At 35.8% G+C, this 12,965-nt stretch overlaps 1 protein-coding gene across 1 annotated transcript in view; it reads left to right on the top strand.

Moving 5' to 3' along the window:
- Positions 1-219: 219 nt before the first annotated feature.
- Positions 220-12,965, top strand: part of LCA5 (lebercilin LCA5) — a 29,999-nt gene continuing 17,253 nt past the window's right edge. Inside the window, exons 1-2 of the mRNA XM_006143342.2 lie at positions 220-625; positions 5,868-6,397. Of these exons, the coding sequence (XP_006143404.1) occupies positions 430-625; positions 5,868-6,397 (726 nt within the window). The 5' untranslated portion in view covers positions 220-429. The remainder of the gene's footprint in view (positions 626-5,867; positions 6,398-12,965) is intronic.

Genomic DNA, 12,965 nt, shown 5'->3' with positions numbered 1-12,965 from the left:
GTGCAGTCGTCTGGTCCCTTCCCTCCACCACCACCACCCCAAAAGTCTGTGGATCTTCTCCTGTAGTAGTTCTGGCAGCATTTAGTGTTACTGTTTTGAAAAGTCTTTGATAATATTATGGCTTTAAAAATGGTATCTGAAATAAAATAGTTTTATGTATCTGTCATATATATTGTCTTTTAGGGGTTTTGTTATGTATTTTTCCATGATGAATCTCCTTTCTCCTTTCTGAATTGCAGGGCAAAAATGTATATGTCTGGTTGCTAACGTGAATTGTGGACTGAGTATGGTGGAAAAAACAGATCGCGCAGAAGTTAATATTATCACCAGAATCTGAAGACTACGAAAATTGCTTCTCAGTGTTGTCATGGACTCTTCTGCAGAAAAGAATCTGTAAAATTACGTGAATAGAGACCGATTTTCAAAGCAATGGGAGAAAGAGCAAAAAGTCCAGATACTGATCAAGAAAGGAAGGCAGACAAACCCCATTATTCTTACTATTCATCTGATTTTGGAACTTCACCACAGTCTTCTGGCCACTCATCGCCAGTCAGTCCTTCATCTACAACTGTTAAAGAAAAAAATCCTAAAAGACACATTTCAGATAGCCAGGTGTATCACCAAGGTAAGTATTCTTTAAGAGTTAAACAAACCTAGGTGAGGGGCTGGCAAGTGGCATGGTGGTTAAGGGCGTTGGACTCCCACACGGCTGACCATGATTTGAGTCCTGGACCTAACAACTTGCTTTTTCACTTTGCCTCTCTCTCTCTATCTCTGTCTCTCTCGGGTAAAATTAAAATAGTATTAATAATGATGAATAAAATTAAATAATACCTAGATGATTCATTTTGAGTACTTAAGGAAAACTTGTATGAATGAAAATCCTCCATTAATATGTGTATTGTTACATACATGGAAAGGGACTGATTTACATTTTGAATAGGATATATTTTTATACATTTATATAAATGTCGCTTATGGTACTATGTATTACCATTTGTTGTGTTCTGAGTCATAAAATATTCAGAAGGTATCATAGTTAATGCTTCTCATTTTTTTCCTCCCTAAATAAATGCTTGTCTTTGGGTTTCTGAGGGTACTATAAGGCAAAAAAAAAAAAAAAAAAAAAGTCCGGGCAGCTGGTGGTGTGGTGGTTAAGGAGGCTGAGTGGCCAACATCGCCATTGAAGTCTGGACCATGGGGCTTAAAAACACAATGTGTGCGTGTGTACGTGTGTGTGTGTGAGCTTGTGTGTGTGTACATACCCAAAATCCCAAGAGGAAAATGGAGAGGTGATTGCAGTGTGGCAATCCCTCCTGGTGGGGTATTTGGGTGCTTTCTCACTTTCCTTCTCTCTTTGATGAGGATATGTACCCTATAGTGAAACTAAAAAAGAAAAATGACAAAATGTTTGTACCTTTCTGTATCGTTATTTTTTAAAAAGTAGTGAAAGGTTGGGGCTGGCAGGTGGTGTGGTGATAAAGTGGCTGGACTCCTTCATAGCTGACCATGGTTCAAGTCCTGGACATGGCAGCTTGCTTTCTCACTCTCTCTATCTCTCTGGTCAAGTTCAAAAAAATAAAAAATAAATTAAATAATGACAATGAATAAAATTAAACAAAAAAATTCTATAAAAAAGTTCTTTAAAAAAAGTAGTGAGAGACATTGACATAAAGTAAAGGGCATTTTTATAAATTGAGTACAATTGCTTACCTAGGAGATGTAGTGTTTATTGCAAAACTTCAGATTAAACCTAGGAATGGAATTTTGGACCTGGATCAACATCTCATTTGTGTTATGATGGAAACAAGATTAATCCTTAGAAATAATTTTTGTCCTAAAATGTAACTATTCTGGAACTATTAGGTCATCAAGAAGTCATGACGTATTTTTCTATGCAAAAATGTGCCGTGACTTTCCCAGTGACCCAATAAATATTAATACATATTTAAGTATGAAATATTCTGCAAACCTCTTCATCGCAATAAATCTCTGGCCCAGAAAGCCCAATGTATTTAATAATAAACTATGTAAGGACTGCAAATACAGCATAGAAAAATAAACTAAGGCAAATGAAGTAGTTACCTTATACATTAATAAGTGCAGCACAGTTATAACAGCAGTAGCTTAGAATAGTGAGAATTTAGATTGCAAGGCAGGTAGGGGTGAAATTGGGATTCAAAAGGAAAATGGACCACATCATGAAGATTTCATATCTCATGCTAATAAATTGCCCGTCTTTTTTTTTTTTTTTTGTGGGGGCTAGCTAGGCATTGAGCAAATTTAAACAAGGGGATAAATAAATTTGCCTTTATCATTATTTACCTTGAAAAGTAATATTTGGTCATGAAAAACTATAAAGAATATATATTTATTTTGAAAGTAACTCTTTCATGGTCCCCCAGTCTAACTTCTTAGAGATGTCTGTCTATACTTTGGACAATTGGGTGCCTCTTCTTTTCCTTTTTGGGAGTGTAGTTTTGTGGGTTTTCCCCCCCCTTTTCTTTTTGATTCTGCAGCTCTATCTCATTTAGGGACTATGGTCATAATCTTGTAGTAGAGAGCATGATCAGATATATAATGAAGAACAAATAAGCAGATTTTAGGCCTGAATGTTAGAAAATAACCTGTCATCTCCAAGAAATAATGCACATCACAGGGTCTCAATGATAGGTCTACAAATTTTTCTTTTTCTTCAGAAGGAACTTGAGAGGCCACTAAGTTAAGGAGTCAGAATTTTGTAAGCCTTACCTTATTTTGAAGATAACTGAGGAAAATGCTATGAAAAAAGTTTCAGTATACTATTTCAGTTATAGTCTTTAGTTTGAGTTTTACTGTTCTCTGAGCTGCACACTTTTGTATGAAAATCTGTGGTAATTTGTCTGCTTTTGACAGGCAACAGGTCCGAACTGATACCTTTTCTTAAACATTAAGTTAATTTTTCTTGGTTTAAATTGTACTCACGAATGTAGACTAAACTAAGGAAAACACAAATATGATTAAAACAGCACTGTGAACATTTGAATTTGTAGATTTGCAATTTGATAGCCAATTCTTCCTTTTCCTTCCTTTTTAAAATTTTTTTTATTTTTTTATTTTTTTGCTGTAGAGCATGTGTGCTCACTGGAGATTGAGAGAGAGAGAGAGAGAGAGAGAGAGAGAGAGAGAGAATGGAGGGAGTGAGCATTACCCCTTAGGGGGAATAACCATATGATATTTCCTTCTCCAATTTCTTGGGATTTGGGGCACACATGCCCATGTACCTGGCATGTTTTTCAAACCGCTGGGTCCAGGATTTGAACTGCTCAATTGACCATGTGGAATCCATTTGCCTTAGCCACTAGGCCACAGGTGGCTCTATATTTTTAACACCTACAGGGAGGAAAATAATATTTTTCTGCCTACTTTTTGGTGGTAATTTAACAAAGGTGAGATAAAGAATGGCATACATGACAGCCAGTTATTTTTCTTTTTCTCATTCTTGTTAGCATTATATTTCAACTTGATACTTTTAAAAATGAAAACTGGAAAGTATGTTTGAGTTTAGATTTATGATCAATTTATAGTCATACCAGTAGAATACAATAAAAGTAAATGTTTCGATTTTTAGAATGTCAAACAGTTGGTCGTGGAAACCCTTTTATATTACTGAAAATTTTTTATTTTTATTTGCATATATCATTTAGACTTGAAGCTTTCAAACAACACAAGTTATTATTTATATGAAATCTTGTTTTCTAAGCAGTATTATTTTATACATTAATAGCAGAGATTTGGAAAAATGTCATTCATCATCATCTAAGTCATCTGTATGTATAAAGTTGCTGTTGTTGCAAAAGCTGAGTATATATATTCTATAATAGCTTATATATACCAAACTATTAATTCAGAATTGTGGGAAAGAAAAAAAATTGAAATGGGTTTTCCAAATTTAAAATGACATTGTAAATCAATGCTGTCCAGTGGAAATATAATGTTAGTCGCAAATGTAAGCCACACTTGTAATTTTATATTTTCTAGTAAGCACATTAAAAAAGAAAAACAGGTGAAATTAATTTTAGTAATATAGTTTGTATAATCCAACATATTCAAACTATTATCACTTCTACATATAGTCAGTACAAAATGTGAAATATTTTGCATGCCTTTTTGTTTGAAACTAAACGCTCAAAATCCAGTGTGTATTTCACTGTTACACCTGTTCGGACTACCCACGTTTCCATTTGGAATCTCCACGTGTTTTCTAGTGGCAACCACAGTGGATAGTATAGTTTCAAAGTGGCAACTAGATCTTCCCTGAATTCTTTGTGTTACCTCTTTCATTTATTCAAACATCTACAGAGCTGGAAACCCAAATCAGTAGACATTCTAAACGAATTCTGTAAAATCTTCCATCTTTTTAATGAGAATTTATGTTAAATTATAAAAAGTACTTGTTAATCATTACTTGTTTACCAAGTGAAATCCGGTAACCATGGTTGGCAAGATAGGGAGAAAAAGTTGGATCTTCTGGTTTTTCTTCATTTTTGTTTTTAAATTCAGGAATGCATTTCCTCCTTGAAAAAAATGCAGTCACCTTGGAGATTAAAGTTCATTATTCTTAACTGTGACAAACTTCTAGATGTCTTTCAAAGGATAGTATTCTGTATGTTGAGTTTGAAGTTTAGTGAGCTTTTAGTGAAAATACACCCAGATTATCCAGAAATGCTGTGATTTAATATATAAATTTTGAAGATCTTATATGTATAAAGTGATTATTTTCTTTTTCTAAAATAATGTTAGGTGTTTTAAACTAGAACATCACATTAAAAGAAATCTCCTGAGAAAGAATTTGAAACACTATTGTACTGCTCTTCTACATTTTCAATTAGTGATAAAGGGAATATAAATTCTGTTTATTATTATTTTTTAAGAGATTTTTGCTACAGGGTGTGTGTACTCACTAGAAACACAGAGAGACAGACCTAGAGGGAAAGAAAGTGAGAGATCACTCCCCAGGGAGGGTGGCCATGGCTCCTCCAGTCTTCTCTTGGGATTTTTGATATGCATGCACAAACACCCAGTGTGAGTTTTAACCTGCTGGGTCAGAGACTTGAACCACGGTTGGCTATATCTAGCTCCTTAACCACTGTGCCACCTGTTGGCCCTCCAGGATGTAAATTCGTATGAGAGAATACATAGAACTTTCTGTTTTACATACATTTTTAATTATACTCTACAACAACCTTATTGTAGGTGATATTTTCTCATCCAGTGGCTCAGGAAAATTGAATTGGAATAATTACTCAAAAAATTATTAAGTGACACATCTGAGTCCTAAATCCAGATCTTCTCATTGTACAATATACTGTCATTCTATTTCCCCAAATAAAGAAAGATTTGTAAATTAATTTAGAGAAAACATACATTTTTACATTTCAAGTTAGAATCCCAAGTATGTTGGCACAAATGACTTTAATATCACATTTTGTCCATTTCTTGTTTGTCATACACCGCGCTACTGCTGATGACGCCCGTGTTTAAATTCTGCCTTGCTACCTTTTATCTGTAGAGTTTAAAATGTTTAAAGCCTGTTATTGGCACATTTTAAAGCAATGTAGAATCATTCCATATATAATATTGGGATATCACTCTTGATGGATTAGAATATTCTTGACCTTTCTTGAGAGATTCTAAGCCTTTTTTAATATCAGTAAAAACATGTTAAGAGCTTTAAATAAAACCTAATATTTAACTAAATATTACAAAATCTTTTTTTCTGGACAAAAATTACCATAGAATGTAATAGATCTACTTGTGTTAGGGTGAATAAATAATGCTACATTTGGGACAGCTTTCATTTTATGTGATTACTGTTTTTTTTCTAGCCTCTAGGAAACCAAGCCCTAAGGGTCTACCGAACAGAAAGGGAGGCCGAGTGGGATTTCGCTCCCAGAGCCTCAATAGAGAGCCACTTCGTAAAGATACTGATCTTGTTACAAAACGGGTTCTCTCTGCAAGACTGCTAAAAATCAATGAGTTGCAGAATGAAGTATCTGAGCTCCAGGTCAAGTTAACTGAGCTGCTAAAAGAAAATAAGACTTTGAAAAGACTTCAGTACAGACAGGAGAAAGCCCTGAATAAGTTTGAGGACACAGAAAATGAAATCTCACAACTTATAGTTCGTCATAACAATGAAATTACAGCACTCAAAGAACGCTTAAGAAAATCTCAAGAGAAAGAACGGGCAACTGAGAAAAGGGTGAAAGATACAGAAGGTGAACTATATAGGACAAAATTTTCCTTACAGAAACTGAAAAAGATCTCTGAAGCTAGACACCTACCTGAACGAGATGATTTGGCCAAGAAATTAGTTTCAGCAGAGTTAAAGTTAGATGACACCGAGAGAAGAATTAAGGTAAAATTTCTATAGCTTCTGATTGTACCCTCTTGGGTAGTATATGCATTTAATGTGTTACGTTTACATTGCTTATTGCAGGTTGGCATTGGCTTGGAAATGACACTATTGCTAATGTTATTTTTCTGAGTAAGACATTATGGAAAATTTAAGATTGTATATTTTAGAGCAACATGTGGAAGACTATATATTAATGAGCCAGATGATGATGGATGAATGTTTATCTTGCATGAATGTTATAGTCACCTCAAGGAAGAACTCTATTTAGTTAACTGATTGTTTCTCTGAAATTGAAAATGATACTATTGGGTTGTCGGAAAAGTCATGACGCATTTTTGCATTTAAAAAAATACATCAAGACTTTTCTGACAACCCAATATAATAGCTGTAGGATATAAAACTGACCTCTTGGGGCTAGTGTGTAAGAAATGTCATATGAGCAATGTTTTCTCTATTTGCATATTTGTGAAAGACTAAATGTACTACATCTTTTGGGGTGAAGTGTATTCCTTCGTCCCAAAATAAAAGCTGATACAGGGAGTGGAGGAGAATATTGAATAACTAATTTGAGAATAGAGCATATTTTAAAAAAATACTAACCCCTAGGGGATCAGCAGTTAGCGTAATGGCTGTCGCTGGACTCCCATGTAGTCGACCACGGTTTGTGTCCTGGACCTGGTGGCTTAAAACTCACGCCGGGCGCATGTGCATGCGTGCCTAAGATCCCGAGAGGAGAATGGAGGAGAAGGGATTGCAGCGTGGCCATCCCCCCTGGGGGGGGATTTCTCACTTTCTGTCTCTCTGTCTGTCTCTGTCTGTCTGGCGAGTGCAGGCGCCCTATCACCAAAACCTCTCAAAAAAAAAAAAAAAACCCAAAAACCAACTTCCCCCTTGAATGGAGAGAGTCCTATCCCAGGACACTTACACGGGATCTTCTGTGAGATGCCATCTGCCATGTACCTCTTACACAGAAGCCCTGAGTCAGGTTCTGTTGCTTAGAGTTGATAAGCAGTTTGGAGACCAAAGATAGGAGAAAAAAGGTGAAAAGGTGGAATTAATGCCTGGTCTGAGAGCTTCCTGAGCAAAGGAAGCTCAGAACTATAATGAAATATTGGGTCATTGGAAAAGTCATGCATGTTAACTAGGTATTTTTAATACACAGCATGTTATAGTATTTTGTATGATATGTCTTACCCCATATACCAATGCCAATGCTCAGGGATAGTGGCTTCTGAAATACAGTGTATTTATCAGTAGCCAGGAAAAGTGTCTAGTCTATTCTCTTCGCCTGTTCCTATTGCCCTTTTTGCCTGTTGTCCTGAAAATGTTCTCCTATGCTTTTTTAAAAGTTGTTTTCTTCCAGGCTTAGTGAGTTATTGTTGACAAGTAAAAATGGTGTATATTTAAGGTATACAGTTTTTAATATTTTATCGTTTTTATGTTTTACATTTAAGTCCATTGATTTGGGGTTAATTTTGGTTTAGAGTGTAGGTGGAAGTGTTTTTGTTTGTTTGTTTTTATTTTTTTGCCTGTAGGTGCCCAGTTATTGAAAGGTCTTTTATTTACCCATTGACTTGTATGGCACCTTTTTCAGAAACCAGTTGGGCATATTCCATGGGTTTATTTCTGGATTCTCTGTTGTATTTATTCATGTGTCTTTCCCTCTGTAGTCATCACACTGTCTTGATTACAAGTTCTTTAGTAAGTCCTAACATCAGATAGAGTGAGTCCTCTCATGTCCTAGAGCGATTCCTCTCATATTATGCTTTGTTTTTAAAATTTTAGCTACTCTAGCTCCTTTACATTTCCATTTAAATTTAAAAATAAGCTTGTCTATGCCTGCAAACACCTTCCTAGGATTTTGATAAGAACTGCATTAAATATAGATCAATTTGTGGAGAATTGACATCTTTATTATGTTGAATCTTCCAGTTCTTGAATACAGTATGTCTCTTCATTTATTTAGGTCATCTTTGATTTCTTTCATCTTCATTTTGCAGTTTTCAGGATACAGATCTTTGTACATTTTGTTAGACTTAAGCCTAAATATTTTATTTTCTTTGGACTAATAAAATTGGTTTTAATACTTTCTGGATTAGAAAATTACTTTTGGATTTTTATTTTTAAATTTAAAGCTTATTCTTTTTTTGGTAAGAATTATTGGGGTTAAGAAAGTTTTATTCACACAGAAGAATGGCTTGATATTAGAAGTTTACTCCCAAGTTTTAGCAGTGTTGGGTTTAAAAATCCCTGTACCTCAAAGTTTGTTTGGGAGACCTACATTGCTTCATTTCTGCTGTAATTGACATTATATTTGGATCAAGTCTAGTGACTTTCAATGGGCCTGGGACTGGCCTTAAGTAGGGGCTGAAGGTAAAGGTACCAACACTTATTAATGAGGATTTAACCGAAAAAAAAAAATTAGAAAGACCAGATAGTTGGGGTTGTATTTCTGACCAGGGAAGAAGTAGCAGATTAATCATAGCTATGACCAGCAGTAAGTCATAAAGCAAATGTCTTGACATTGTAACTATCATAAGAATCCATAATCTTTAAATGGGAAATTATTTCCTAAGCTTTATGCAAAAGATCATAAATGTAGTGACATATACATAATTATTAAAAAGACTACAGTAAATTATGAGGTACATATTTAGCACATAAAAAAATCCAACTTTTTTTTTTTTTTTAGGTTTTTGCCATAGGACATGCGTTTGCTCATCAGAGAGAGACAGAGAGGGAGTGAAAGTGAGAAATCACCCCCCGGGGGGATGGCCACTCCACTTGCCCTTCTAGTCCATTCTCCTCTTGGGATTTGGGGCATCCATGTACACGTGCCCAGTGTGATTTTCAGGCTGCTGAATTCAGGACTTAAACTGTGTAGACATCTATGTGGTCCAGTGCCTTAACCATCATGCCACCTCCTGCCCCCACCCCCCCAACTCTGTTTTTAACATTGAATTGCCATAGAGTGAATTACTTTGTCAGAAAAACATTTAAAAAAATGTTGGCTTGTTAGAAAAGTCAAGACACACTTTTGCGATGAAAAAATACATCATTACTTCTCCAACAACCCAATATTAAGACTTTCTTTCCCATTGCAGTAATTTCCAAAGATACTGAGTATCAAATAACTCAATATCATAGGACCGTGAAAGAAAGTTTAAATAGACTAATTTCTTGATAAATTTTCTTATGAATTGCCCTAGAGTTGCCCTCACATAGGTACTTAAGTGTTTCTTTTTGATAAAACAATATTGCTCCCCACCATAAGGCATTTTCAAAAGTAATAATCGATTCAACATTATCCTTACTGTTCTTCACTTATTCAGAATTAGAGTTGTCTGGTATTGGGCTAGGCAGGTTCAGTTTCTCACTTCTCTGCTGTTCCATACCTTCGTGGCCAGTTACCTGCTTGCAGTCAGAGTTTTTCTGTTCTTTCACCTTTTGAAGACTCAAGTCCAGAAGTCCTGCCTTTGCCTTAGCTAATGTTGTATTATTTCTAACACATGAAGCTTGTTAGAATAAAATAATGGAGCTCAAGCCAGAGGTCCGCTCTGGTCTTGTCCTACTCTCACTTTGAGCAACTCTCTTCATATCCAGGCTTAGTTGCCTCATCTGAGGAATTAAATGGGATGACTGCTGAGTTACCATTCAGTTCCTTAATCTGGTGAAGCTAGATTTATGCTTTTAAATCCTTCACGTGTCAAAAGTATATTTAGCATGGTAAATCATAGTTATCCCTTCCCCCCAAATTAAGTAAGTAAACTGTCTCTTACTGATGTTACAATGTTAGATGAAAAATCCCTAATGCTAAAAAAGGGTTGCTTACAAAATAAAATTACTCATTGAGCTTATTATTTTTTAACTATGAAATACTTAAGTGAATTGACTAGATTTTACTTGTTATGTATATATATTTTTACCATTTCTAGAGAAGGATTTACAGCATAATTATGAGATGTGATTGAAGAGTAAAGTTTAAAACCACTTTAGAAAATACATTTTGCAGGTCCTTAGAAACTGCCAATTTAGGAAGAGCCTTTGTTAAAGCAATTTTGTGTTAATATTTAAAACAGTCATTTTTCAAACAAAAAAGTAATAAAAGCACTAGAAACAGGCTTTAGAAATTAAAATAATATAAAGAAGCATGCATCAATTTCCCTTCTATGCTGTACTCATATGCTCCTTTCCAAGAAGCAGTCACCGTTAAGAGTTGTCCTTAGGGCTTGTTCTGTGACACAGCTTTAATACGCTATTCAAGAGAAGCTGGATCCCACATGGCAAATGTGGGTCAGATCTGGCGCAGTCAGCCTGAAACGCGCCAGTCACACACTCGAGTGCCCAAGATTCTGACAGGCTGGAGGATTAGGGGAAAGAGATCACCACGTGACCAGACCCTGTGGAGGCCTCTCCTCCCTCCCTCCCTCTCTCTCTCACATGTGTGTGCAAGCACTCTTATCATGAATAAAGAAATACATATATATTTTTTCTACATATGCAAGCTTATCTCTTTATATATAATAATGCGCTTTTCCCACTCTCTTACTACATATGGGTACAATACATGATTTTTGATATGTTGCTTTTTCACAGAAAAATATATTTACATATCATCGTGTATGTGTATGTTAAACGTGTGCGTGTATCTATAAAAAACCCTCAAAAATTGGCCTCATGCTTTTTAAAGGCTGCATACTATTCCATTGTGTGTGTGTATCATAATATGACAAATTTTTTCCGTATTAATGTACATATTGATTTACTTTTTGGGGACAGTATAAAAGATGCATAGCATTAACCATAAGTCTTTGTATGTATATATTAATATACCAATGGAAAAATCCCTGGAAGCGGAAGTTCCTGAGTCAGTAAAGCATTTTAAAAATGATTTTTGATTATCTGTTAATATAAAGTTTCTGATGAATGATCCTGGGTAATGATCTTTCTTGGAATAATTATTTCTATTTGAGGGGGATTAACTTGGCCTTTCTTATAGTTAGTTTAGTATCATTCAAGAAGATTTAAAGCATTGTGGTTTCGTTTTTTAAATTTGCTAGAAAATGTGTTTGTTCTCTGGAGAGAGACAGAGAGAAAGAGGGCACGTAAGAAAGAACTCCCACATGGGGGTTGGTCACACCACAATCCTTTCTCCTCCATTCTCTTTTTGTGGGTTTTGGGCATGAACACATACCTGTGATGTATTTTTCAAGCCATCTGGTCTAGACCCGAACTACATAGTTGGTCACGTGAGGTTCAGCTTCCTTAACCACCACACCATTGGCTGGCTCAACAGTTGCGTTTTTATGAAAGCATTTTTAGTATGGAAGCATTGCTAGGCTTTACCAACTTAGTTGAGTCAGAAATTATTGCTTAGAATTCAAGGCCTGGCTCAGCTACAGTGAAATGATGGAGGCCATTGGAAGATGGGAGGTTCAAATCCTGGAATGACCTGAGCATACCAGGTATGATCCTGGTTGACTGGCAGGGCAAGGAATGTGGAAAAGGAGAGCTCACCATGATGAGTACTGTTTCTTCCTCCCGCTCTCTCTCATGAAAGTACATAAATAAATAAATTCAAGGCCAAATTAAATTAGCCTTTATTTTAATTATGCTCTTAACTAATACCTATCTCTTAACTTATTAAGTTCCTAATGAAACTTTGAATTTTACACACACACACACACACTTTCTTTTAAAATTCTCTAGAAAGTATGTGCACTCGCAAAGAGAGAGAGAACAAGAAAGCACCCCCATGGGTCATGGTGACACTACAATCCCTTCTTCCCCATCTCCCCGCCTTTTGGGATTTTGGGGCTCGCACAACGTATTCCCAGTGTATCTCTCAAGCTGTTGAGTCCAGGACTCAAACCGTGTGGTTAAACATGTGGAATCTAGCCACCATAACTACCAGGCCATAGACTGGCCTACATACAAATAAAAATGGTTCAAATTTTGGTTATATACCATGCTAACTTTATGATGCAATATACTACTTAGATTAGCTGAACCTCAGTTTCCAGCTTATAAAACTTTGTACGTGGTGACAGACAGCATTGGAAATAAAGTTTATAATGAGTCTGATTCAGTGCCTGGTTACTTATCAGATGTCTAATACATAACATTTCAAAAGAAAAAAAATGTACTAGAATAAAAATACATTAATTAAAAGTAAACACATCATAGCATGATAGTATTCTAGAGTTTGAAAGGACCATGAGAATGGTTTAGTGTTTTGGTTTCCTTCCTTCCTCCTTCCTTCCTCCTTCCTTCCTTCCTTCCTTCCTTCCTTCCTTCTCTCTCTCTCTTTCTCTCTTCCTTCCTTTCTTTCTTCCTTCCTTCCTTCCTTTCCTTCTCTCTCTTTCTCTCTTCCTTCCTTCCTTCTCTCTCTTTCTTTCTTTTCTTTCTTTTTTCTTTCTCTTTCTTTCCTTCCTTCCTTCCTTCCTTCCTTCCTTCCTTCCTTCCTTTCTTTTTTTCCTCCCTTCCTTCCTTCCTTCCCTCCCTCCCTCCCTCTCTCTCTCCCTTCCTTCCTTCCTTCCTTCCTTCCTTCCTTCCTTCCTTCCTTCCT

This window comes from Tupaia chinensis, unplaced genomic scaffold, assembly GCF_000334495.1.
Source record: "Tupaia chinensis unplaced genomic scaffold, TupChi_1.0 Scaffold000097_1, whole genome shotgun sequence".
In the NCBI taxonomy this organism is placed as follows: Eukaryota; Metazoa; Chordata; class Mammalia; order Scandentia; family Tupaiidae; genus Tupaia; species Tupaia belangeri.
Note: the sequence above shows the minus strand (reverse complement) of the source record. Positions and strands in the feature narration are given on the sequence as shown.